The sequence below is a fragment of the Paroedura picta genome, chromosome 3, assembly GCF_049243985.1.
Source record: "Paroedura picta isolate Pp20150507F chromosome 3, Ppicta_v3.0, whole genome shotgun sequence".
Taxonomy (NCBI): domain Eukaryota; kingdom Metazoa; phylum Chordata; class Lepidosauria; order Squamata; family Gekkonidae; genus Paroedura; species Paroedura picta.
In genome coordinates, this window is record NC_135371.1 from 17,338,463 (window position 1) to 17,365,548 (window position 27,086).

General features: G+C 46.7%; 2 protein-coding genes across 10 annotated transcripts in view; one reads left to right on the forward strand and one right to left on the reverse strand.

Annotated features, from left to right (window-relative positions):
* CFAP20DC (CFAP20 domain containing) overlaps positions 1–27,086 on the reverse strand; it is a 196,953-nt gene that overhangs the window by 70,585 nt on the left and 99,282 nt on the right. For 6 of the 9 annotated variants that reach the window (XM_077324986.1, XM_077324984.1, XM_077324989.1 and 3 more), the window contains one exon: positions 13,633–14,028. The exons of the other annotated variants lie outside the window; for them this stretch is intronic. In XM_077324986.1, the coding sequence (XP_077181101.1) occupies positions 13,633–14,028 (396 nt within the window). The remainder of the gene's footprint in view (positions 1–13,632; positions 14,029–27,086) is intronic. 9 annotated transcript variants of the gene reach the window in all.
* On the forward strand, positions 19,965–25,431 carry LOC143831721 (uncharacterized). The gene is made up of 2 exons (XM_077324993.1): positions 19,965–22,200; positions 25,314–25,431. The coding sequence occupies exon 1, from the start codon at positions 20,399–20,401 to the stop codon at positions 22,157–22,159; it is 1,761 nt and encodes a 586-aa protein (XP_077181108.1). The 5' UTR covers positions 19,965–20,398; the 3' UTR covers positions 22,160–22,200; positions 25,314–25,431.

Genomic DNA, 27,086 nt, shown 5'->3' on the forward strand with positions numbered 1-27,086 from the left:
TAAAGCTGTTCTGACCAAGCAGTGATATCAAGGCTTTCTCAGCATCACCTCCCTCACAGGGTGTCTGTTGTGGGGAGAGGAAAGGGAAGGCGACTGTAAGCCGCTTTGAGCCTCCTTTGGGTAGAGAAAAGCGGAACCAATCTTCTTGGAACTCTTCTTCAATGTCCACTTTGTCACGGGCTTTTAACATGGTCTATTCAACACCTATATATACATCAAACATCCCCCTTTAAAATTAAAACAAAAAGGTTTAGGGAAGTGAAATATGAAATGGAGAAGAATGTGAGAGGGATGCTTAACTTTCTCCAATCTCCAGCTTCTCCTTCTCACTCTCTAGCTGATGTTTGTCTGCACAGAGCTTAAAACCTGCGAGAAAGAAATCAGTTGGGAGACGGGGTTATTTTGAGTAGAAAAATGGTAGATGGGGAAATGGTTAAGCACCCTCGTAGAATCATAGAATAATAGAGTTGAAAGAGACTTCACGGGTCACCTAGTCCAACCCCCTGCACTATGCAGGACACTCACATCCCTATCGCTCATCTACTATAACCTGCCACCCCCTTGAACCTTCACAGAATCAGCCTCTCCATCAGATGCCTATCTAGCCTCTGTTTAAAAATTTCCAAAGACGGAGAAGCCACCACCTCCCAAGGAAGCCTGTTCCACTGAGAAACCGCTCTAACTTTCAGGAACTTCTTGCGGATGTTTAGATGGAATTTCTTTTGAATTAATTTCATCCCATTTGTTCTGGTCTGTCCCTCTCAGGCAAGAGAGAACAATTCTCCTCCATCCTCCATATGGCAGCCTTTTAAATACTTGAAGATGGTTATCAGATCCCATCTCAGTCGTCTCCTCTCCAGGCTAAACAGACCAAGCTCCCCCAACCTTTCTTCATATGTCTTTGTCTCCAAACCCCTCACCATCTTTGTTTCCTCTGGACACGTTCCAGTTTGTCAACATCCCTCTTCAATTGGGGTGCCCAAAACTGAGCAGAGTACTCCAAGTGAGGCCAAACCAGAGCAGAGTAAAGCGGTACCACCATCTCCCGTGATCTGGACACGATACTCCGTTTGATACAGCCCAAAATTCCATTTGCTTTTTTAGCCACTGAGTCACACTGCTGATTCATGTTCATTGTATGGTCTACTAAGACTCCTAGATCCTTTTCGCACATTCTACTGCCAAGACAAGTCTCCCCCATCTTATATTGGTGTATTTGGTTTTCGTACCTAAATGCAGAACTTTACATTTGTCCCTATTGAACTTCATTTTATTCAGTTTAGCCTACTTCTCGAGCCTATCAAGATCATCCTGTATTCTGTTGCTGTCTTCAGTTGTGTTTGCTACCCCTCCCAGTTTAGTATCATCTGCAAATTTAATAAGTATCCCCTCTAATCCCTCATCCAAATCATTTATAAATATGTTGAACAACACAGGCCCCAGGACAGATCCTTGGGGTACTCCACCTGTCACTCTTTTCCAAGAAGATGCTGAACCATTAACAAGTATCCTCTGGGTACGATTTGTCAACCAGTTATTGATCCACCTGACAGAATTAGGATCCATACTGCATTTTACCAATATGTCAACAAGAATATCATGTGGAACTTTATCAAAAGCTTTACTGAAATCCAGATAAACTATGTCCACGGCATTCCCCTGATCCAGCAAGGTAGTCACTTTCTCGAAAAAAGAAATAAGGTTGGTCTGACATGACTTGTTCTTGCGAAACCCATGCTGAGTCTTAGAAATCACAGCTCTCAGTTCCAGCTGCTCAAGGACCGAGTTTTTGATTATTTGTTCCAAAATTTTGCTAGCTACAGATGTCAAGCTGACGGGTCGATAGTTACCCGGATCCTCCTTTTTTCCTTTCTTGAAGATGGGGACAACATTTGCTCACCTCCAATCATCTGGCACCTCACCTGTTCTCCAAAAAGTGTCAAAAATAATGGACACTGGCCTCTGGCCTCCCCCTCATTCTTCTCCATTTCAAATTCTGCCAATCAAAGTTGCTTTTCTTTTTTTAAGTACATAAGCTCTACCTTCTTTCATCATTACATAACACATACATTTTGATCTTTATTGTTAAATAAGTTTTAAAAAAAAACACTTCCATATTTGTCCTGGGCTGTTTGGAAGAACAAGCAACAGAAATCCATTGTTATTTAAGCGTGCATGGTATTTCGAATTTTTTTCCCTCTAGAAGTTGCAGATTCTCTAATCAAGAACTCTAGTCACTAGCCTGACTCCTTCAGGAGCAGCATTTGCACTGATAGGGGGAAGATGAGAAAGCCAGGCTTCATGGGTGGAAATCCTACAATCTATGGAAATATTATGTTGGATCCAAACCAATATTTGTAGAGATGGGCATGAAGTGGAAATTTTGGTTTCAGGGTGTTCCCCAACTGAATCCCCAAATCCAGATGACCCAACACCCCCAAAACAAACTGGTCTGGTTTATGCCGGTCCTTTTGATTCTTCCTATTTGCTATTATTTATTAATTATGTTTATATAGAGCCCTCCCCAAAGGCTCAGGGAAGTTTACATCACACATGAACGATACAAATAACTCACTTTATAATAATACAATAACAACAATAACATTATGGAACGATAAAACTGGGGAGAACACTAAGTCAATGCGTACTGATGGCCCAGTGGGATGGGTGAGTCTGCAGTGATGGTCGAAGGAGGGAGGCCGGGGGGGGGGGGGGTGATGGGAAGCAGTGGTTTGGGTTGACCTCAACCAAATGCCTGGCAGAGGAGCTCCCTTTTGCCGGCCCTGTGGAACTGTTCAACTGCTCCTCTGGGAGCACCTTCCACAAGGTGGGGGCTAGGACGGAGAAAGCTGATTAAGGGCCAGGGATCACCACAAAGTTGGAGGTGGTGGAGTGTGAGACTCTTTGGGTGGTGTAGTCAGAGAGGCGATCCCTAAGGTACACTGGGTCCAGACTGCATGTGGCCTTAAAGGTGATCACCAAAATCTTAAGCCTGATCTGCATGGAGAAGTAAAACAGGAGGAGAGGCACCTGCACCTTTCTTCTGTCTGCTGAAGGTGGCTGCAAACCATTTCAGCATGGTTTCCCATTGGTTTCAGCATTGGTTTCCCTCCCTTTAGAGGGGGCGGGGAGTGAATGGGCATGCTGAATTCACTTGCAGCCATTTTGGACTGACAGTGGGGTACATGCACATCTCACATGTCAGCCCAAAGTGGCTGCAAACTATTTCTGAACACACGTTGGCTTCCCTCCCTTTGGAGAGTGGGAGGGGAAAAGCGAATCAGTATGCTGAAATCCTACCTAGCCATTTCAAGCTGACAGCTTAGAGCTCCCCCGCCCTGCACTGTAAGGTTGAAATACCTGCTTGGAAGTAGGGGGAGGGGAAGTGAAATTGATCCCTGAAATGCGACCATTTCAGACTTACAATGGGGTGGGGGCCTGTTTGCTGTCGGCCTGAAATGGCTCACAAACAATGAGAAAAAACAGTGTGTAAGGCAACTGAAGAACCAGCCAAATTCTTGATGAATTTGAGGTTGCGTACCAGTTCATGCCCATCCCTATTTGAAAGTCAAGGAGATACATAAAAATGCATTGGAGATTGCTATTCCTTTCGGCTTTGCTCCCATACCCTTTAAGTCAGCACAATGACAACAAGAACAGATTAGAAACCAAAAACAGAGATAAATGATAACAGAGATTTCACAGTACGTTGTCAATGAGATCTTGGCCACCATTTTCTGGGTTGGGGGGCAACATCAACCAGCTGATTGGGAAAGGCTTTGAATCAAAAGCTTCCATACTTTCAGCTTTGACCATCACTCATCAAATAGCCAGTTGGCAGAGCTGGCCCTTCCACAGTGAGAGATGAGGGGAAGAAGGAAAGAAGGAGCTATGAGAGGGTTTTTCCCTATCTTACCACTTCCCACAGGTCCACCCTCAGGGGTTAGAGAGTGTGGCATGCTGGGACAACCTCAGCAGGCATTCTTTAAGCCCTGTGGATTCCTACAATGCAGCCATTGTCCCACCTTTGCAGCCACTCTTGAGCAAGATGAATCAATCCACAGCATTTTACTGCAGGTGCCAGCTTATTCCAGTGTACTGATTACAGCAGTATGAATGTCGATGCCTTATAAAAAAAAGCATTTTAGCAAGCATTGCAGCCTGGGTGGCACAGAGGCGCCAACAGCATCCCTTTATTGCCGTGCCCTGCGAAATGCATGGGATTTCTTCTAACTTAACGAAGTGACCTAGCTTGAGTTCAGTTCTGAAGAATGAACAGCTAAACTTGGTCTAAATAAATACGAATCCTACGTATTACTGCAGGCCCATACAGCCTACGAAAGAAAGCTTTCTGGGGACACTCAGAAGTCCCCGTTTTCACTCTCATCCAAAGCTTCCCAAGGCTTTTATGTGCAAAGAGCTTGTGCAAGCAAGGGCAACTCTCTTTACTTCTGTGTCAAATATATTTTGCAAATGTGTATGCAAGCAGAGCTGCTGAAGCCAAAACGAATGAACAGCCCATGCTGGTTCAGAGTTTCATTGTACAACAAAAGCTTTCCCCCTTCGGTGCTGGAATGAAGTTTTGTTGGTACGAAACTCCCCTAAACAAAGCCCGATGGAGGTGTACTCTACAGCTAACAGTCTGCCTTTAATACCCTCAGTTGAACACATCTCTCGTGATGGAGCCAGAAATCCATTCCATTCCAGCAGCTCCGGCCCCCGCGCAGCCACTGCAATAACCATGCCAAAACTGTGGAACGAGACGAGGCCAAATTACATTTTCCACCCAGAACATCATAGCTTATTAGTGCTGATAACCAGTTGTTATTCGCTGGCAGCTCAATCTCGAAAAATGCTTTTGAAATAAACTTTCGGCCCCCTCAGCTGCTTGAACAACAACCGCTCAATCAACGGGCTATGGTACACGCCATTTTTTAAAAAAAATAATCTGCATTTACGACTTGGATTTCAGTAGTACCCGTAATATTCTAGAAACCTACTACGCAGTCAGAAAGACAAAGTTTCCAAGCCTCCCTCTGGGTACCCTTGAAAAACATGTGTTTCATTTTGAGAAGATTGGCTATGTAATTTGTTGTTTTTTTAGTGGGTGGACAAATCGTTCCCCCGGTTTTTACTGACGTGCAGTTGACAGCACAAAACAAGCCAGGTAGGCCCATTTAGTCAACTTGACTGTCAATTATGCACCTTCTTTCTATGAGAGTCCCCATTTCTTCTTCAGCTCAACTAAGCTCGCCATCCCACACTTGGATTGGGCCACTGCTGCCTTTGATTCGTATGTTTCTAGCTGATAATTAGCGTTCCTTTATACCGCAGAAGGAGTAGGAGGAAGGAACGAGCAGGGGGAGGGGTAGATGAGCATTGAAATTTAAATTCGCACGCTGTTCTCTGTTCTGCAAGAGTCCAAAAGTTAGCTCCTGTTGTGAGCCTCTTTGATCGTAAATAGCAATGCGCGCTCAAGGCTTTAATCATAATACTGAAATTTAAAGAACAGTGTGACTGTAGTACCTAGCAAAGGGGGGAAATAGATGCCAGCTGAAGGTTGGCCAAGGTTGAGTCCAATATGGTACGAAGTGGCCAAGGATGGAACAGAACATTGGGTTGTACGCATCTAACACATCTGTATCTTGGGAAATTGTACAGCTTGTGATACAGTTGAACACTTTCCAAAGTATGGTCTAGGCCCTGTCTTTATACTAGAATGGTTTCAGATTGTTGTTGTTGTATGACCTAGTCGTGAACCAATCAAACAGCTGCTTTTTCTTGACACACAGCAATGAACTTGATCTACTACAAATTCAGTCTTGTCCAACATAGCAATCGAATTGCTTTGCATATTTCATGCATTCAAAACATCTACATTATTAAGTAGATTTTAAAGCTATTTGTTCCCCTCAACATTTAGATTTGCAACAGTCAACTTTTTCAGCCTGGGAGACTCTAGATTCCTACTGGCCTAGCCCCCCAACCCTTATCCAATCCCAAACAATTTACAGGTGCCCCTTCTATTAGAAAACGAGAAGAGATAGAGACAACCTCTCATTTCCCCATGGAAGGGTTGACTGCCAGCTGAAACCAATGACTTTCTGCTGGGTGGATTCCTAAACAGCTTTGCCTGTCAATTTTTTGTTTGGCGGTCAAATAGCAGTCAACTTATGGCAAACCTGCAGGATTTTTCAAGATAAGAGACATCCAGAGGTGGTTTGCCATTGCTTGGTATTCCCTGGTGGCTACAGCCAACCCTGCTTGGCTTCTGAGGTCAGACAGGATCAGGCTAGCCTAGGCAATCCAGGTCAGGGGCTGAGAATGCTAGGCAGGTAAAATTCTATATACCAAGTGTCACATTTGTTCGGGCTTCTGCATCATCAGAGATACTTCTAAGACAATAGCTCTTTTTTGGCGGAGCTCAGTGTCCCCAAAAAAGAATTCAACCTCAAACTTCCAGCCCAGTACAGGGAGTTGAAAGATACCAAAACCAAGTCCTACTTCATGCTCCAAAAATGAGACAATCTGTCTGTGCTCGGGTCAGTCTATGAAATCCAGTACAACATGCCACAAGTAGTGACCTACTGTACCTAGTTCCTTCAAAACAAGGGGTGACACAAAAGGTAGGGAAAGCCTATTGGCAAGCAACCTAAAAGACCTATTGTGCTTCCAGAACGAGTCCCGCTCATCCCTGGAGGCTTAGAACCTTCAACTCACCAGGGGGGGTGAGGAGAGGCTGGCAGCCAAAGGAAACTGCAGCCCTTCACCTTACAGCTGTCTGTGACATGAGGGTGGTATCTGGCAGTCCTTGAAGCCTCCTGTCCAAAAAAGACAGGCACTCACTCCCCCCCCCTTCCAAGCTGATGCTTGACCTTGGAAGTTGGGTGGATATTTAAAGGGCCTGCGGCTGTTGGCTTTCCCTGCACTCGGGTACACCCCTTTTGGCTTTTCCTGCACTTTCAAAGGACCACATGGTGGCTTCTCTTCTTCAGTCTTCCCTTCACTCCCTTCTCCATGCCCCCACCAACTCCTGCCTGGCTGCCTGCATTCCCACTTCTTTTCAAGATGACTCACCAACAACTGATACCACCCCCCCCCTTCTACTTGCCTCTCACTTTTTCCAGCTCTTGTAAGATGACTCCTTCACTTCATCTGCATCTTTTCTGCAAGTCAACTGGCATCTTTAAGACCAGCAAACTTCTATTCTAGGTCTGAGCTTCCTGTATGATCCAAGTAACTTTCTTCAAAGGACAGGAGGCAGTAGAAAGTGAAGTAAGCCAACTGTGAACATCAGCAAAATGTTTCGTATTGCAGGTATAGTCTGTGCTGCATTCTTTGCAGTGATTTGTGCCATGAACATTAGCATCTTTGGCAAACATTTACATTTATCTCTCTCTCCCAGTAACATGCAATTGCATTTATAAAGGTACAGGCAACATGCAATTGCATTTATAAAGGTACAGGCAACAGTAGAGAGGAAAGCTAGCAAACAGGCTGTGATCAAAGACCAATTGCAACTCTGATGCACTCATACATGAAAAGAAGGTGACTGTTTTATCTGGATTCCCTTGAGGCTCTTGGTTGTAGCCTGACGCTATCTTTAGAAGCAGGAAGGACAGGCTCCTAGAACTAATACAATAATTCTGAGAATATCACCTGGCTACCTGCTCCATGACCATTGTTTCTGGAATTGAAATGCAAGGGGGTTGATGGTTTATAACCTTATGCCTTTGAGATTTTCATATGGGGATCTCCAAAAATGTAATTCAAATTGAAGATCTTTTTTTAAAATTTTCAATGGGATTTTTGATATAAAAACTAATTCCACATGGCTCCCAAGGTTTTTCTAAATGCAACACTTCAATTGGCAATTAAAAGCTTATCTTGTCTTTCTGTATATCCTCTCCTTATGATAAGAAGCATTTTTATTAAGCTCTTCAACATTCACCGGATTGACAAAACCTGTTCTAAAAGTTTCCCCCCCCCCCTAGTTTAGAGATGCACGTAATGACATTTGCATTCTCTTAGGTTCAAATGATTTATTCAGAATTGTTTGAATTTAGTTATACGTGCGGAAAAGTTTAATTACCAGCTATCTTCTTGCTTGCAATATTACCCAGAGGGATGCACTTCTTTCTTAATTAAAAATATTTGAACTTAATAACAGAGAACTCTATTAAAACATGAATAAAACATTGCAAGTGTGCAGGCCCTTAAAGTTTACTAAAGAGTTAGCAAATCAATTTCATTAAGAGTTGCTTGAGCATTTTACCAATCGTGTACATGTAAAGGATTAGCAGAGACGTCTTCAATCAAAATTCCTCCTCCAAAAGTCCTCTGACATGAAACCCTCTGTGACAGGTAGCATCTGAAGTCCCTTCCTATCGGTCTTAGAAAGGAGGAAGAGGAGAAAGGGTTCTGGTCGGCTTGTAAAAAGCAACTTGAATACCGTCAACAGGTGAGCAAAGAGCAAAGTTTTTATACATTTACTTTTCTTTTAAATTTGTAATTTGTTCTTGCTCTTGTTAAAAGGCTGCCATTTTTAAATTGCTAATGTGATTTTTGTGCGGAATTGTAATGGGCTTGGGACAGAAAGGCGACATTACATATAAAACAGCAAAACAAATACATAAGCAGTGACAGCCTAAGCAGAATTACAGCCTTATAAGCCCACTGAACCCGGTTTGCATAGCACTGTAAAAGGACCGGTTCTTTCCTCTTCTCCAGTCTACCGGCTAACTGACCAATTGCCTAGCAACATAGGTGGACTGATCAGCAAGCCTGAGTCATTATTTATTTATTTATTTGATTATATAGCATACTTTAATTGCCATCTTGGGCCACTGAACAACATTATGAAGTATCACCTTATGAAGAATATGATGCAAGGACCATGGCTGTACTAGTGATCATGCCGGAGCATAAGAAGAACCCTGTGGAATCAGACCAGTGGTCCATCTAGTCCAGCATCCTGTCTCACAGTAGCCAACCAGTTTCTCGAGAAGGCCAACTACAGGGCACCGAGGCCAAGGGCTTCCCCTGATGTTGCCTCCTGGCTCTGAGATTCAGAGGCTCTGAGATTCATGTTGCTTCTCAACATGGTGATTCTCCTCAGTCACCATGACTACTAGCTATATTATTCCCAGTTTTTAAATACCTCTTATCCTTACAACATTTCACTCCTAAGAGGAATGTGCTCTGAAATCAGAGAATCAAAAAATCCATTTGATCATTTCAGTGACATGAGTGAGATTGTGGTCCACATTTTAGTAGCAAAGCTTCAGTTATACGTGCTTTTAGACTCTTTGCTAACAAGATGCGCAACCTTTGCTCCTACCTTGATTATATGGTTCTTAAATAAAGGGAGGGGGCGGAATCCAAAGCCTGCCAGAACCCAGGAAACATCTTCTAGTTTCCCAGCCATAGTGACTGATGCCAAAACCCCAGACCTCTTGATTTTTCCCTCTAGGTTAATCACCCTGAAATTAACTATTATTTCTGAACTAGCAAGAAAGCTCATTGCATCCAGGAAAGTAATGTGCGCTAGGACCCAGGAGACACCGGCAGGCAGCAGGAGCCATAGGAAGTAACCAGGGCTCCTTTAGCAGGGAAGTAAGGGTCGTTTGCAGTTTGTCTCTGTCTGTCTCTCTCCCTCCCTTGCAGCAGGAGCCATAGCAGGTAATCAGGTGTCATTTGCAGTTTGGCAGGGCTCTCTGTGTCTCTGTGTGTCCCTCTCAGGCGTCAGAGAGCAAAGTGGCTAGTGTCCATCTTTGCTGGCCGCACCCTGATTGGCCCTATTCCATCTTGGACAGCCAGGACACTCTCCACGCCCAGAGGAACAATAGATAAGGATTACTGGTAGAATCGCCACACAATATACAAATGTTTTCCAACAATACCTCACCCTACAATCATTCTTTAGTCTCCTACATGCAATGTAAGCCACAGACTTTTCCGAGCATCTTCCCCTTGAGCGTTTTTTATTTAAATGTGTACAAAAGTTGACACTGCACCTTGTCTTCAGGTCTTGCCACAGAATTCAGTATGTAGGTTTTAAAACAGGGAGTCCTTGTAACTACATATCTTTGGGACATCCCCTTTGCTCTCATGCCAAGTGAAATGGGAGGTGGTGATTATGGACCCAAAGGGGAGTATTGGCAAGGAAAAACCACAACAGAGCATTCCTTTGAAGCAGCCATACATCCAGAACCCTAATGGTGACTGGTGCCTTATTTTGCATCGAGAAGTGGATCAGGAAGTCAGGAGGTATCCAAATGGTATATTTTCCGAAGCAAAACATTGAACTGCCGGAAAAGCGTCACAAGAATCTAACACCTCAAAGTAGCCACCCCTAGAACAGGCATCCACTTTCAGAGTCTACACAATTGCTACTTACAGCACACTGTTTTAACATATCACTTAGCTGTTAAGTATGGTTCAACTGTGTCGTTTTATTTGCAGTGGACTAATTTGTTCCTGAATAACTAACTGTTGCTGTAATGAGAACACAGCAGGGATTGGGGGAAGAGAAAAGTCACTCAAGGGAGAACAGTCAATTTGATGGACATGAGCATAGTCCCCAAAATAGCCTGGGGATTTGGGACATGACACTACCTTACTGTTAGCCTTCAATCATACCATTTATTATTTTTCTGGATGGCTGCAGCGACTCTATGAAGTGCAGAGACTAATGATCTTATGGTTTCGCCTGCAGGCTGCTATTGAAAGCCTGTCAATTTTCCCTCTCCCGCATTTCAGCACTCCCAACTGAACCTGCATTTGGTAATGTACAGGCTTCAAAAGTTTTGTCTGCAGGATTACGATCAAAGTTGTCCCCTTTCAACTTGGATATCTGAGTCATCACCATCTAGAACGGATATCCTAATTTATAACACGGTTTTCAAAGGAGCCCATTCTGGTATCGAATGGGAAATTCATTAAATGGAAACGTACAACTAATTTAAAACACACACACACACACACACAAAAGAACACCAATGGACTATCTATGCCGGCACAATAAACTCTGTAAAGCTCAGTACAAGCAGACTCAGAAAGGGACTGACGTGTATGTAGGTCACCAACATCTTGTTTTCCATTTCAGTCATTCCCTATACCCTTTATTGTACAATGTGTGAAACAGAACACATTTGTAAACTGGCAGAGGTCTTCCATCAAGGATAATGGGCTGTTGATGGCGTCGTCCGCTTTTTATAGCAATAAGAAAATGAGTGAATACAGACTATATTCAGCACCGCAGGCCACATGAGAAAAAATGCCACGGTGGTAACCCGTATTAACGCTCATAAAGGTAAAGCTAAAGGTATCCCCGGTGCAAGCACCGGGTCATGTCTGACCCTTGGGGTGACGCCCTCTAGCGTTTTCATGGCAGACTCAATTCGGGGTGGTTTGCCAGTGCCTTCCCCAGTCATTACTGTTTACCCCCCAGCCAGCTGGGTACTCATTTTACCGACCTCGGAAGGATGGAAGGCCGAGTCAACCTTCAGCTGGCTGCTGGGATCGAACTCCCAGCCTCATGGGCAGAGCTTTCAGACTGCATGACTGCTGCCTTACCACTCTGCGCCACAAGAGGCCCATACATTCATACACTAACACTCATACATTCATCCTAAACATGCAATGAAACAGAAGGTCATCCAGTCTAAACTCAGGCAAGCTCAGCTCATGTTCATTGCACTCATTCACAACCCAAGCCACAAACTGCACTACCCGAAGATCATGGGAGAGCAAAGAGAAGCAACTGGCTCAAGCACGTGAGCCAAGTTATGTATTGGAAAAGGCAGCAAATGTCCTCCCTGAGCCACTAACCCATTTAATGGGGGGGGGGGTAAAATCCTTTGTGACCAAGGCTAGGATTCTAAACAGCAGGACTAGAGGAAGGCAACATCACTGCTTCCCCGCCCACTGCAGCCTCCTTTCCCTCTTGAAATTGTGCTCCTGCAGGTCCTGCATGAACAACGTGGAGGTAAAGTTGAAGTCTACAGTGGGAAGAGGAAGACTGACAGAAATTGTCCTGCTCTCTACACTGCTAACAGAAATGCTGTCCTGTTGGTAGAACTACTGTTATGTGAATGCAGTTCAAGATCCAAGATCAAGAACATGGCATTCAATTGGATTGAAAGAATGAAAGAAAAAAATTCAGTAACAGGGCTACCGTAAGCAGAGTTATACCCTTCTAAGGTCTTTGGATTTAATGGGCATAGAAAGATAGAACTCTGTTCAAAATGGGACTGTAAGTCTCCCACAACTTTCTGTTGGTTTTCTACCTATTTTTTTGGCCAAGCATTATTCATTAATCCTTCTATATGCATTCTTCATTCATTGTCCTCATTGTGACAGATGTCAAACTACAAGCAGACAGACCCATCTTTATTAGTCATTTTTAAAAAACGTAATTTTGATTACCTTAAATGTTCCACATCTGAATCAGTTCTTGACAAATCTTAATGCATGGCCTGACAAACCATGACAGTTGAGAAACCAACGTAAAAAAACCTGTCTCTATAATTTGCCCCTTTGGTATTTTGCTGTAACGTTTTCAAATTCATTTCTGCAACTTTAACAATTGTTTAAACTTAACCCCACGTAGTCTTACAGGATACACATGGCCATTCTTGATCTCAGTTGACAACTACTTATAATAGCATCTATGGACTAGCCTTCTCTTTCTCTGCAATGCTTTAGATTGCTCATTGTCCAATCCTGTGGAACTCTGTTAGTAATATGTCAATCATCTCTCAATAGATGTGAGATATAGTTGGGGAGTTGCAGTGGCCTGAAGCAAGAGAACAGACCACAATTGAAGAAGGATGTAGACAAACTGGAGCATGTTCAGAAGAGGCCAATGAAGATGGGTTTGGAGACCAAGTTGTATGAGGAAAGGGTGAGTGACCCTGGACAGAAGGTTATCGAGGTGATATGATAACCATATTCAAGCACTTGAAGGGCTGTCACAGAGAAGATGGAGCAGAGTTGTTTTCTATTGCCCCAAGGGTCAAACCAGAACCAATTTTCAGCTAAACATACAGAAGTTCCTGACAGTTAGAGCAGTTCCCCAGTGGAACATACTTTCTTGTTAGTGGGTCCTCCTTCTTTGGAATGTTTTAAGTAGAGGCTAGATTGCCCTCAGACAGAAATGCTGATTCTCTGAACTTAGACAGATTGTGAGTGGGTAGGCAGAAGGGATTGCGTCAATGCTTGCCTTTCTGAGCCCTTTCTTGCATACCCAGGGAAATGAATTTCTTCCAGGCCAGACTGGACAGGGATTCTGGGGGTGAGGGTTTGGGGGGGCATCATCTGGGCATGGAATTGGGGCCACTTTGGGTGGGCAGGTAGTTGTGAGTTCCTGCACTGCGAAGGGGGTTGGACTAGATGACCCTGGAGGTACAATTCCAACTCTATGATTCTATGAATCCAGCGGCACCTTTAAGACTAACCAAGTTTAATTATGGGTATAAGCTTTTGTGTGCATGCACACTTCACCAGGTACATTGAAACAGTTATCCTCAAGCCTTACATAGAGGTAGAGAGACAGTGTGTGTGAGGACGTAGCTGCCAGCAAGGCCTCGATAGAGAACCTTAATATTCCACACACCCAGCAAAACTTACCTGATTTTGTACTTCCGGATTTGAATGATCGTTTGGGATCTCTTTGAGGGACTTCCTACTTATGGAAGTTCTTAATGGACCGCTTGAAACCCCCCGGTCAGATATTCCTTTGCAGGACTCAGGTATGCTTCTAGTTAGGCACAAGCAAGGAACAGGCAAAAAACCTCTTTGGCTGTTGTCTGCTTTTTCGGTCACTGCAGCCAAATTTCCTGATCTTGCTGGCAAGTCCTCTTCGCTGCCTTGCTTGGAATACTGTTTATTTGCCCAGTGCTCAGGGCTTGTTGACATCATTTTCAGTGGGATTTCTTTAGTAATGACTGGTTCTGATGACCTTGAAATGAAGTGTTTTGTCTGAACATTTGGAACTTCTTGCTCAAATTCACTGTAGCTATCATCCTAAGAATTGAAGAAAGAATATTAAAAAAAAAGTTATCTTAAGGACGAATTCCCTAGCCCCCTGCACTGTAAGTTCTTCGGCCATTTCAGAAATTCTTAAAATACAGGTTCATAAGTATTCAAATTTTGTACGCCTAACGTCAAATCATCAAAGTTACTGAGCATCTTCATATCTGATCAAAGAGAGACGCAAAGTTGATGGGCATCAAATGTTATTTGCATCCAGGATCACCTGGCATAGCAAGGACTTCTTTACATGCTCATTTACTCTGGGATACAAACCCATTTATGTCTCGGGGTGCTTGTGGTGAAAGATTTCTCCCAAATATGAAGCATTCTAAAAGTGGGGAAGTGTCTCTAGACTATTAGGAACTTAGAATTAATTAGTAAGGTAAGGTAAGAGCCTCTTGTGGAACAAGGCAGCAGACATGCAGTCTGAAAGCTCTGCCCATGAGGCTGGGAGTTCGATCCCAGCAGCCGGCTCAAGGTTGACTCAGCCTTCCATCCTTCCGAGGTCGGTGAAATGAGTACCCAGCTTGCTGGGGGGTAAACGGTAATGACTGGGGAAGGCACTGGCAAACCACCCCGTATTGAGTCTGCCATGAAAACGCTAGAGGGCGTCACCCCAAGGGTCAGACATGACCCGGTGCTTGCACAGGGGATACCTTTACCTTAACCTTTAAGTGATAAGAAAAGAACCACAGCAAAAAAAAAAAATCTTTATCTGTTTCTTCAGGTAATTTGTATTTCAGACTCCCAAATAAGGAAGGTAGCATTAATCTTTATTTTTAATCTGAAAAGCAAACCTCTGGGAACCAAAGGGGAAGCGGCGGCATTACTTATTTAAAGCCCTCTGTCGCTGTACATTTACACGGCACTTTACAAACAGATTAGTTGTAGATATGGAATACACAAGGGGGAGAGTAAACACCTCTGCTGGAAAATGTATGGAGACATTTTGCGTTGCAAGGTTGTCTTTCATCTCCTTGGATGATCACCAAAAAGAAATGCAACTGGGAAACCCTCCCTTTCCGCAATGTTTGTTCAACAAAAGGCTGTGTGTCCATCCGTTTTCCAGCCTCTCTTATCGTTTAGCCCAGTGATCCCTGCGTGGCACCCACTGGTACGTTTCTGGGCGCCCGCTTCCTTGTTGAGTGATTGGCTCCTGAATGGAGAGGAGAAAAGAGGAACTCTGGAGGCTCCCTACCAGCTAAATAGCAAAGAGCTGAAGTTCTTCTGGGCTGGTGTATGACAGTTATGCACCTCTGGCTTGCTGACTGGAGATTTTGATAGTCATCGGTGAACGTTATATAATGGTATTTTGACTAAAAAGGCATAGGATATTGTTTATGTGCTATGACTGGGTAAACGGTATGAGCAGTGTAGTAATGCTTGGACCCAATTGCAGGGTCTATTATCTTAGTTACTCCTGTTCTCAAATTTGAGGGTTGTGGTATCAGTCAAGTGGCTCATCCTTACACTCCTTTCCTTGGACGTTAATTTAATTGATTAGATTTATTACCCACCACTCCCAAGCAGGCTCGTGGCGGGTTACAAAACGTCCAGCTAAAACCTCCATTAAACCCCATTAAAAGGGACAGAAAAGTTCCAATACAGCATAACCAACAGTGCACAGCATGGCAGAAAACCCCCAACCCCCGCTAGAGGGAGGAGGAAAGAGAGACAAAATAATCAATGTTGGATCACGGGGGTCCCATTGATCTTTACCGTCTGCCCCAGCCTCAACTGTAGACTTGGCAGAAAAGCTGTGTTTTACAGGCCCCGCGGAATGCTGAAACATTGAAACACATATCATGGAGAACAGACGGAATACATTCTACAGAGGCAAGAGAAGTTCAGAAATTGAACATATTACTGACAAAAAAAAATGTCATCATTAGAATTAGAAAAGAGTTAATAAAATAATTACCAAGAGGAATGAAGAAATATGAAGTCCCCTAACCATTTTGTCTACACATGCGCAAATTGTCATTTACCATAGAGCTATAAATTGTATGCTGTGAACAAATACTAATTAAAGGTAAAGGTATCCCCTGTGCAAGCACCGAGTCATATCTGACCCTTGGGGTAACGCCCTCCAGCGTTTTCATGGCAGACTCAATACGGGGTGGTTTGCCAGTGCCTTCCCCAGTCATTACCATTTACCCCCCGCCAAGCTGGGTACTCATTTTACCGACCTCGGAAGGATGGAAGACTGAGTCAACCTTGAGCCGGCTGCTTGGATTGAACTCCCAGCCCCATGGGCAGAGCTTTCAGACAGCATGTCTGCTGCCTTACCACTCTGCGCCAGAAGAGGCTCATACTAATATAATTAGGCTAATATATATATGGGTAGATTGCTAAAAAAAATTGCAATACCACATTTTAATTGACCTCTACCCTCTGTCTTCGCACTGCGCAGGAATACACATTTCAATTTCTATTTAACTTTGGTGTTTCAAGTCATTTTTTTTCAAACTACTCAATCATGCAACATGGCCAAGAACTTCAATAAAGTACGTCTGATTAACTGTAGCATGGCATATGTACACTGAAGAGACTGATTTCCCCACAGAGATGAATCTTCTATTGCTGTCCCACATTCCTTGAAAGAACACGCAGATGGATATTTTGGACAATAATTTGTGAATACAGAAAAATGATGGCACTCACTGACTTGTAATTTTAAAAAGATCATTCTTTAGAGGTACCCACGTTGGAGCAGATGGGACTTAGCCCTTTTGTATCCAGATCTTTAATGTTGAGAAGCCAGAGTTAACACACTTTGTAAAGAGAAGGTGGCCTTATTCATTTAAATGTAAAAGAGAAGAGGGGCATGGATAACTTTGTAGATTAGGCAGCAATGCTTGACACAGCCCCGCAAGCTTGAATCTTAGAGACTTTAATTACATTTATGCAGTAACTACAGTCTAAGAGTGTAATGAAAATCCAGGCTGTATTAAGCAACTAGCTCTCCCAGCAAAATGGTCATATATGGCTCCTTGAAATTTGAGGGCAGGGAAAAAGACAGCAAGAAAAAGTTCTCCAGTTAGCTCCAAGCCAGCGAACACAGCTGATCCAAAGTTGTTACAGAAATCCAGAAGTATCGCTTCATCCTCTCTGGCCTCCTAATACAATGAGGTGTGTTGTTGGTGATTCTGTACTTTCTACCTCTGACCATAATTGGGTGGTGATGCATAATCTGAATCACCTTTCTCTTTCACTCAAATGCGTGCATTCGGGGTGGAATGGCGGCGACTAAAATCACCGATAACGCCTGGAACCGGCTGCAACTGGCCGCAGATTCGGTGCATGCCGCCGAAAAAGCTGCGTTAGCGAAACGTGGAAGAAAGCGCAGCTTCCGGGTGACCGGGGCGCAACCAGAAGCGGCACCAGGGTCACCGCATGCATAATCGGTTACTCTGAGTTTTGCATGTCCCGTCCCGTGCATGAGCGGTTTGCTTCGCTTCTTCCCCCTCCGTGTTTTCCATGTGACCCGAAATCGCCACTTCAGCAGCCGTGCATAATGGGCCTGCGTGAGGTCTGCACCAAATGAAAGGATTTTTGGCCCAATCAAAACCAGCAAATGCTGTCTGTAGTAGTTTAATTACATTGCTATCAGAGGTGGCATACACCGTGATAGATATCCAATGCAGTAAGATGAGACTATAGCTGTTTGTTCATTAAAGAGAGAGAGAGACCCAGAGCATTCTGGTCTTCATAACACTGTGAAACAGTCTTTCTTATCTATTGAAACATGCTTGGCAGAGACTGAATTGGCATTAAGTAAGCAACAAGGAGCCTCTTGTGGCGCAGAGTGGTAAGGCAGCCGTCTGAAAGCTTTGCCCATGAGGCTGGGAGTTCAATCCCAGCAGCCGGCTCAAGGTTGACTCAGCCTTCCATCCTTCCGAGGTCGGTAAAATGAGGACCCAGCTTGCTGGGGGGTAAATGGTCATGACTGGGGAAGGCACTGGCAAACCACCCCGTATTAAGTCTGCCATGAAAACGCTGGAGGGCGTCACCCCAAGGGTCAGACATGACTCGGTGCTTGCACAGGGGATACCTTTACCTTTACCTTTAAGCAACAAAAGAAAGGTAGACTTGCTGAATGACACGTCTCCATTCTATTCCAGCTGCGCTTTATTCTTTGGCGACTCTATGAGTTTGGCTCCAGTAAATTTCCTTAAGATTTCATGAATCTTCTATGCTCAATAGTATCTAGTCCTTCCTCCTCTGATGCCCAAAGAGACTGGGGGGAAATGAGAGAATGTGCCTTTCCATGACCCTGTGAGTGCTGAATTAAACAACATTGAACTCCAACTAATATGTTCACCCCAAAAAGCAAAACATTCCAACCCTTACTGAGTGTTCCATGGAATTCCATCGCTTAGTCTTAAAAGCAATCTGCTTGCGGGGAGGCAATTGAAACCCAGCATGAAATAAAAAAAGAAGATGTTGAAATCATCTGTGGTTCATGGGAGCATACTTCAACTTGCTGGACCTTGGTCCTTGAACATGCAAGCCCCAACGTACAAGCTATCCTATGGCTGAGGCGTCCGTGGATAAAAAGATGCCTGGCTTCGGAGGCTGAAAGAGCATTGAGAGAAAACAGCCTGAGTTAACAAAGAGACAAGCAGCCGTTGTGGTTTCAGGGGTCAATGCCGAACAGAAGTAAAGGCTTTCAAAAACCAACCTGGCATCGACAACTAAAAGCTTTCGGGAACAAAATGTGAGGCTGTTCTGAAGTGCTGCACGATGTAGAAAATCATGTGTAATGTTATCTTTTCCACGCTTGAATTCTACAGATTCCTTCCAGCTGGTTCCAATGCCCTATGAACCTGCTGTCCTCATTTACGGATAGCCACGTCTATTTATTTACTTTACTGTGCTGGCCTTTTAATCTTCTTGCTACCACTTCTTGCTGTGTTTCAACTCTTCCTATAATTGTTCCTCATCATGTCTAAAGAATCTTGTGTCTGCTCCACAGTTTGATTATGTTCCTGATTCATCTTGCCTGATTCATACTCATCTACCATGCAGGACAGTGGTCCCCAACCCCCGGTCCGGGGACCGGTACCGGTCCGCAGATCAGTTGGTACCGGGCCGTGGCTCCTCCTTGTCCTCCTCCCTGACTGCTGCCTTGGGGGCTGACCTGTCAACTCTGCTTCCGGCTCACCTTTGGTGCTCTCCAGCAGCCGCCATAGCTGGGGCTCCCCTTTGGTGTGGCACTGCGCAGCTCGTGCTGGCAGCACCCCCCAGAGGGCGGCGAGAAGTCAGGGGCGCCAGCTGGAAAGCAAGTGGAGCAGGGGCTCAGGCGGCGGCAACATCGCTCGGCAAAAGACTACCCTCCTCTGGGCCTCAGTAAAATTGTCAAGAATTGACCGGTCCCCGGTGAAAAAAAGGTTGGGGACCACTGATGCAGGATGACGGACTGTCCTCCAGACTTTCCATGCAATCTGATATTTACTTTTACCACTTACTTGGGTCTATAACCTTCAGTTTGGTGTAGTGGTTAGGAGTGCGGACTTCTAATCTGGCATGCCAGGTTCGATTCTGCGCTCCCCCACATGCAGCCAGCTGGGTGACCTTGGGCTCGCCACAGCACTGATAAAACTGTTCTGACCAAGCAGTGATATCAGAGCTCTCTCAGCCTCACCCACCCCACAGGGTGTCTGTTGGGGGGAGAGGAAAGGGAAGGCGACTGTAAGCCGCTTTGAGCCTCCTTCAGGTAGGGAAAAGCGGCATATAAGAACCAACTCCTCCTCCTCCTCCTCCTCCTCCTCCTCCTCCCCCCCCCCCTCCTCCTCCTCCTCCTCCTCCTCCTCCTCCTCCTCTTCTTCTTCTTCTCAGCTGTGCAGAAGTCTCCTTCCTTGATGAATCTATAAAACACTTTTTCACAACTCCAGCTTTTCAGAAATTGTCACCAAGTAAGTGTCAGGATTGTAGAATCTCTGTCATAAATTAGCCTGAGTTCCTCCATGTCAGTTATACTGCTTAATTGAACCTGGCGCCTGCTAGCCCCGGCCTTGTAGTTTGTAGCAATAAAATAGAATAGTGATGTTATTCTAACCTTATCTTGTTATGGGCACACAGGGTTGTTGTCAATTCTCTCAAGGATGGGAGTTTGGAATCCTGTTGTTGTTTCACATATGTCTTTTCTCACTAACCCCCCTCCTTGGGAACTGTCAAGTTTTGGGCGGGAGAAATGTATTGATAAGCTGAGGCAAATCTGGCTTCGAGTCAGATTTGACTTTCAGTCCAATGCGTATAGTGCTAATCAATAAAACTATTTTCTTTTGAATAAGTTTTGTTGTGAGTTTCCTGTGCGTCTGACATCAAGTCAAATCTCACAACTCCTTTCACCTGCAAAATGCAGGGCGAGGGACATACTTTTTCTGAGCAGGGAGAGGGCCTGGATTGGGACCTCTCCCAGGGCGACGGCGCGAGTGCCGGCCCGCACAGCTCGGGCATGATGCGGGCAATCTCGGGGACAACCCCGGGGCCCGAGGAATTTTTGGAACGACACGTCACCCAGCGCAGGCGATTGTCAAAATACGACCGCCCTACTGGGGATGAGAGGTGGCCGGAGCACCTGGGACTGCCTAGCTACGCGCTGGAGCCTGTGGGTGAGACACAGGACTTGCAGTACAAGCTGGACAGGGTGACTAACTGGCTGCAGGATCTTTCGGGTCGGTTGGATCCGGAGGAGAAGCGCCGAACGCAACGCCTGCTGAAGGAAGTGCGTGGTGGTGGTGCGCACGATACCAGCCTGCGACGAGTGAGTGGTGGGCTTGCACTGCGGGAGCACGGCATGGCGGACACGCAAGCGGCAGCGGATGCTGAGGCGTTGGCCAGGGCCAGGGCGCAGCTGGAAATCGAGGCGGAGGCAGAGGCTCGAGCGAGAGAGCAACGCGAACAAGAAGGCGAGGGCGAGGAGCGAGAGGACGAAGGCGGCGCGGGCGGCGATGGAGCCGGAGGAGACGGCGCGGACGGAGGCGAGGACGCAGCGGCGGCGGCAGCAGCGGCGGCGGCGGCGGACGTTGCGGGAGCCGAGGCGGCGGCGGCAGCAGCGGCGCGCGAAGCGGCGCGAGCGGCAGCGCGAGCAGCGGAGGCAGCCCGGGTGGCGGAACGAGCAAGAGTGGCGGCGGGGAGAGGACGAGGCATCGGCCGCGGTGCAAGACCCCCAGCACCGGCCCCGGCACCGGCGGATTGGGGCCCGGGGCGCCTACCAGCCCACCTCCGGGGTGTGGAGATGCGGAGCACCTATAAATTCAAGGCTAAGTTTTCCGGAGACCCCTCCGATTTTCCTACGTTTCTGGTGCACCTCCAGGCCTACATGATGGAAATGGGGTTCACTTTCCAGGATGATGCGGAGAAAGTGCGTTTCGTGGGCCAAGCCCTAGAAGGCAAAGCAGCCAAGTGGTTTGTGGACTTGTACCGCTATCACCCCCAAGCCATTCGTGACTACAACCATTTCATGAGAGCCCTGCGCCAGATGTACGTGGAACCGTTCGAGCGAGAGACCGCGGAGAAGAAACTCAGGGCTCACCGACAAGGGAAGTTGTCAGTGGTCGAGTACGCCAGGGAGTTTAAAGAGCTGGCTTCCTCGGTGCCGGACTGGACGGAGCCCCAACGTGTGCTGTCGTTTGTGGGGGGCCTCAATCCTACTCTGGCAGACAAATGCCTCCTCCTGGAAGACCCGCTTACAGTCGAAGGTTGGGTCCAACTGGCTGGGGAGATGGAAAATCGATTGGAGCGAGCTTCGATGGTGCAAGTCCTGGCAGGCAAAACCGTGGCGAAAACTTCCACCCCGGCGAAAACCAAGCCCCGAGCCAAGTTGGAGCCGTCTGAGCGCACCCGGCGCATGGAAAAGGGGCTGTGCTTGGGTTGTGGCCAAGCGGGGCACTTTCTCGCAAACTGCCCCTCAAAAGCAACAGCGACCCCGAGGGCCGTGAGCAGCGCCCCACCGAAAGCCCAGCCTGCCAAGAAAACCACTCCCAAGAAAAGTGCCAAGTCTCTCCTGGTGCCAGTGGCTGCCGTGCCAGCGGTGGACGACTCGGAGGAGGGAAGCGGGCTGGAGGACGAGGATCAAGCCGAGGAGCAGTCGGGAAACGAGGACGGTCTGCTGTAAAGGCGCCCCGCCAGCAGGCCGCCAACAGGGGCAAACGCGTGGTGAGTGATTCCCCCTTACTACTCCTACCTGCCAAGCTCTCCAACCCCAAGTCGGGGAAAACAGTGGGAGTCCGGTGTATCGTGGACTCAGGGTGCACCCAATCCCTAGTGAGCCCGGCACTGGCCGAGACTTTGGGGGTGGGAAAGGTGCCGCTGAGGGAACCCTTGCCCATCACCCAATTGGATGGGAAATGTGCTCCCGGAGGGGAGGCCACGGCGAAAACGCGCCCAATGGACTTGGACATAAAAAAACATTGGGAGCAAATCCAGCCTTTGGTAGCCCCTCATTCTGCCTTCCCTTGTGTGTTAGGGTTGGATTGGCTGAAGGAACATGACCCCCTAGTGAAGTGGAAAGAAGGGACCGTGGACTTTACCTCTCCCGCCTGCGAGCAGCACGCTCGACCGCGGGATTCCCCACTGACGGGGGTTGTGGCCGCTTTGGGTTCGGGGGGGACAGCGCTCCCTCCTGAGTATCGAGACTTTGCTGATGTGTTCGCGGAGGTAGAGTGCAACCAACTGCCCCCCCACCGTAAAACTGACTGTGCCATCGAATTAAAGAAAGGGGAACCACTCCCCAAAGCCAAACTTTATTCCATGAGCCCCCGGGAAATGGCGGAGCTTAGGGAATTTTTGGATAAGAACTTGGCGAGGGGTTTTATTAGACCGGCCACATCTTCATTGGCGGCCCCGGTCCTTTTTGTAAAAAAGAAGGACGGTTCGCTACGTTTGTGTACTGACTACCGTGGGTTGAATGCGGTCTCCACCTGCAATGCCTACCCGCTCCCCCTGATAAAAGACTTGTTGGGCCACTTGGGGAAGGCACGAATTTTTACGAAATTGGATTTGAGGGAAGCCTATTACCGAGTTCGGATCAAGAAGGGGCACGAATATCTAACGGCTTTTAACACCCCCCTGGGGCAATTTGAGTACACCGTAATGCCGTTCGGCCTCGCCGGCGCTCCGGGCGTGTTCATGAATATGATTAATGAAATTATGCATGATTTATTGTACCAAGGGGTGTTGGTTTACATTGATGATATTCTTGTGTATTCTGAGAATGTTGAGAGTCATGCTGATCTGGTACGCGAAGTGCTCAACCGCTTGCGAAAGCACCAATTGTTTGCTAAACTGTCTAAATGTGAGTTCCACCGCGATGCGGTGGAGTTTCTGGGGTTCCGTGTCTCCCAAGCGGGGATTGAGATGGACCCTGGCAAGGTGCGTGACTTGCTGGCTTGGGAACCTCCCCGCACCAGGAGGCAACTGCAAAGTTTCCTAGGGTTCGCTAATTTTTACAGGACTTTCATCCCCAATTTTGCCAAAGTGGCGCTGCCCCTCACTGACTTGTTGAAAACCAAACAAGGGGGAAAAACGGCGAGCCGCCCGGGGACGCCCCTTCTGTGGACTCCCCCCTGTCAAAACGCATTCGACAAACTAAAGTTATTGTTTACGTCCGAACCCGTACTGGCCCATGCTGACCCTTCTAAGCAATTTACTGTACAAGTAGACTCCTCGGACGTAGCAATGGGGGCCGTGATCCTCCAAGAGGGGGAGGACGGAAAGTTACACCCGCTGGCCTATCTGTCAAAGAAATTCTCGGGGGCAGAGCGAAATTGGGCAATTTGGGAAAAAGAGGCGGCTGCAGTAAAATTGGCCCTTTCCACCTGGAGGCATTGGCTAGAAGGATCCGCGATCCCATTTGTAGTCTGGACGGATCATAAAAACCTTCAGGCACTTAAGCAGCCCCGATCGCTTTCCGCCAAGCAAATGAGATGGGCAGAGTTTTTCGCCCGTTTCAACTTCTCCCTAAAGCATCTGCCGGGTAAAATGAACTTTTTGGCAGATGCATTATCACGCCTGCCCCAGTACAACAGCAAACGAGACCCATTGGTGGACACCGTTTTCACCCCCGCCCAACTAGGGATGGCCGCCGTGACGCGCAGCCACGTAAAGACTGATACGCCCATCCCAGGGGGCTGGGTCCAGAAGGAGATGTCACAAGATCCGGAGTTTTGCTCCCTCCGCCCTGATCTGACTGAGAAGGGGGGGCTCTTTTTTAAGGGCGAGAGACTCTTTGTTCCTGTTGCGGCCAGGGGAAAAGTTTTGAAACTTTGCCACGACGCAAAAACTGCTGGACACTTTGGTTTTGTAAAAACTCTGCACCTAGTCAGGAGACAATATTGGTGGCCGTCCCTGCGCAAAGATGTGGAGAAATATGTGCAGGGATGCCCTATTTGTATTGCCTCAAAACCGGTTGGAGGCAAGAAAAAGGGGCTATTGCAACCACAGCCCACCCCCTCTCGTCCATGGACAGATGTCACTATGGACTTTATTACGGACCTCCCTCCCAGCCATGGGAACACCGTTATATGGGTGGTAGTGGATGCTTTTTCCAAACAGGCTCACTTCATTCCCTGCACGGGGGTGCCTTCAGCACCAAAATTGGCTTCTCTTTTCATTGAACACGTGGTACGTCTGCACGGGATCCCGACACGTGTCCTGACGGATCGGGGCCCCCAGTTCGTTTCTAAGTTTTGGAGGGAACTCCTGAGACTTTTGGGGGTGGAGCAAGCCCTCACTTCAGGCTATCACCCTGAATCAAATGGCCAGACCGAAAGGGTAAACCAAATCCTGGAACAGTACTTACGTTGTTTCATCAATCACCAGCAGGACAATTGGGTCTCTTTATTACCGATGGCTGAATTTGCCTACAACAATGGGGTTCACGCCTCAACTGGGGTATCACCTTTCAAAGTAGTGTATGGGACTGATTTAGCAACAGCCCCCACCTGGGAGCTCCACTCCACTGAGGCTCCTGACATAAATAAATGGGCAGCCACCATCAGTACAGGTTGGCCAGAAATTGTAGCTAGCCTCAAGGAGGCAAAACAAGCCTATAAAGCTCAAGCGGATAAGAAAAGAGTACCTGCACCTGACTGGAAAGTAGGAGACCTGGCCTATTTGTCTACTAAGAACCTGAGGTGCCAACAGAAGTCAAAGAAACTTGGCCCTAAATACGTGGGGCCATTTAAAGTGATAAAACTGATTAATACTGTGACTGTTGAGCTAGCTTTACCAAAGACTTATAGGAATGTGCATCCGGTTTTTCATTCCAGCCTGCTGCGGAGAGCTCCGGTCCCTGACGAGTGGCACCCTCCTCCAGACCAGCCTGTGCCAATTTTCATCGATAAAGACACCCACTATGAAGTCAACCAAATTTTAGACTCTCGTTTGCACAAGGGTCGCCTTCAATATCTGGTCGATTGGAAAGATTTCCCCTCGGGGGACAAAGAGTGGGTGGAGGCAAGGAATGTGAAGGCACCCCGCCTCCTCCGGGCTTTCCATCGAGCATTCCCGGATTGTCCTCGCCCGGTAGATGCCGGCTAGATGGAGGAGTGAAGTTAGTTTTAATGCGGAGGGATGTCAGGATTGTAGAATCTCTGTCATAAATTAGCCTGAGTTCCTCCATGTCAGTTATACTGCTTAATTGAACCTGGCGCCTGCTAGCCCCGGCCTTGTAGTTTGTAGCAATAAAATAGAATAGTGATGTTATTCTAACCTTATCTTGTTATGGGCACACAGGGTTGTTGTCAATTCTCTCAAGGATGGGAGTTTGGAATCCTGTTGTTGTTTCACATATGTCTTTTCTCACTAACCCCCCTCCTTGGGAACTGTCAAGTTTTGGGCGGGAGAAATGTATTGATAAGCTGAGGCAAATCTGGCTTCGAGTCAGATTTGACTTTCAGTCCAATGCGTATAGTGCTAATCAATAAAACTATTTTCTTTTGAATAAGTTTTGTTGTGAGTTTCCTGTGCGTCTGACAGTAAGTTTTATACTCCCAAATCAAAAACTACATTTGGACACAAATAAAATGGCAAACTGAATGCACGGTAACTAACACAAACTAATCACGCTAACTGCTATTTCGCAGGGCTCATGCTAGCAAGAATGGGCTTGTGAAACGTAAGGAAGTAAAGCAGGAAGAGGCCGGGAAAAACAGAAGCAGGGCAGGGAATAAGGAACTCACCAGAGCAGGAAAATGCCATCCCGGAAACAATGGGAGGACTAACGAGGGGTTTTGTTGGAAAAAACTGGAACTTTGTCAACTTTATGTCCTTTATGAAAAAGGAACAAGCAGTGAACAAGCTACAAGCACAGTGTTATCTGAAGCTATAAATGAAAGCTCTCTTGTCTCCCAAACCAGGGGGATACACTCTAGGACAGGGCAACCAAGAGGCACTTGCACACATTGTTTCACTGGAGGGAACATACAGATGAATGTGGAAGGCATGCAAAGGATGATATTGAAGTTGCTACAGAGGTTTATACAATCCATGAACTAGCCTTCAAGGAACGTGTCTTGGCAGCAAGGCACCTTATAACCCTTAAACTTGCCTGATCAAATGGTAGCTCCCTGCCCCAGATCAGTGAGGATCCCTTTATATATGAAGAAGAAGAAGAGTTGGTTCTTATATGCCGCTTTTCCCTACCCGAAGGAGGCTCAAAGCAGCTTACAGTCGCCTTCCCATTCCTCTCCCCACAACAGACACCCTGTGGGGTGGGTGAGGCTGAGAGAGCCCTGATATTCCTGCTTGGTCAGAACAGTTTTATCAGTGCCGTGGCGAGCCCAAGGTCACCCAGCTGGTTGCATGTGGGGGAGTGCAGAATCGAACCCGGCATGCCAGATTAGAAGTCCGCACTCCTAACCACTACACCAAACTGGCTCCTGTGCAAATATCCTGTGCAAACTTCCTGCCTCCCCACCACTGCCACCTATTTAATTTCAGTTAGAGCATGAAGTGGAGCCATCTGCACAGCAGTGATGAACATACAGGATCTAGAATGAAGAATTTTTGCACACTTGTTCCTACAGAAGAAGCTTGGCTAG

Coding starts and splice junctions, on each gene's coding strand:
- LOC143831721 (XM_077324993.1), top strand. CDS start 20,399: ATGCAGGGCGAGGGACATACTTTTTCTGAGCAGGGAGAGGGCCTGGAT.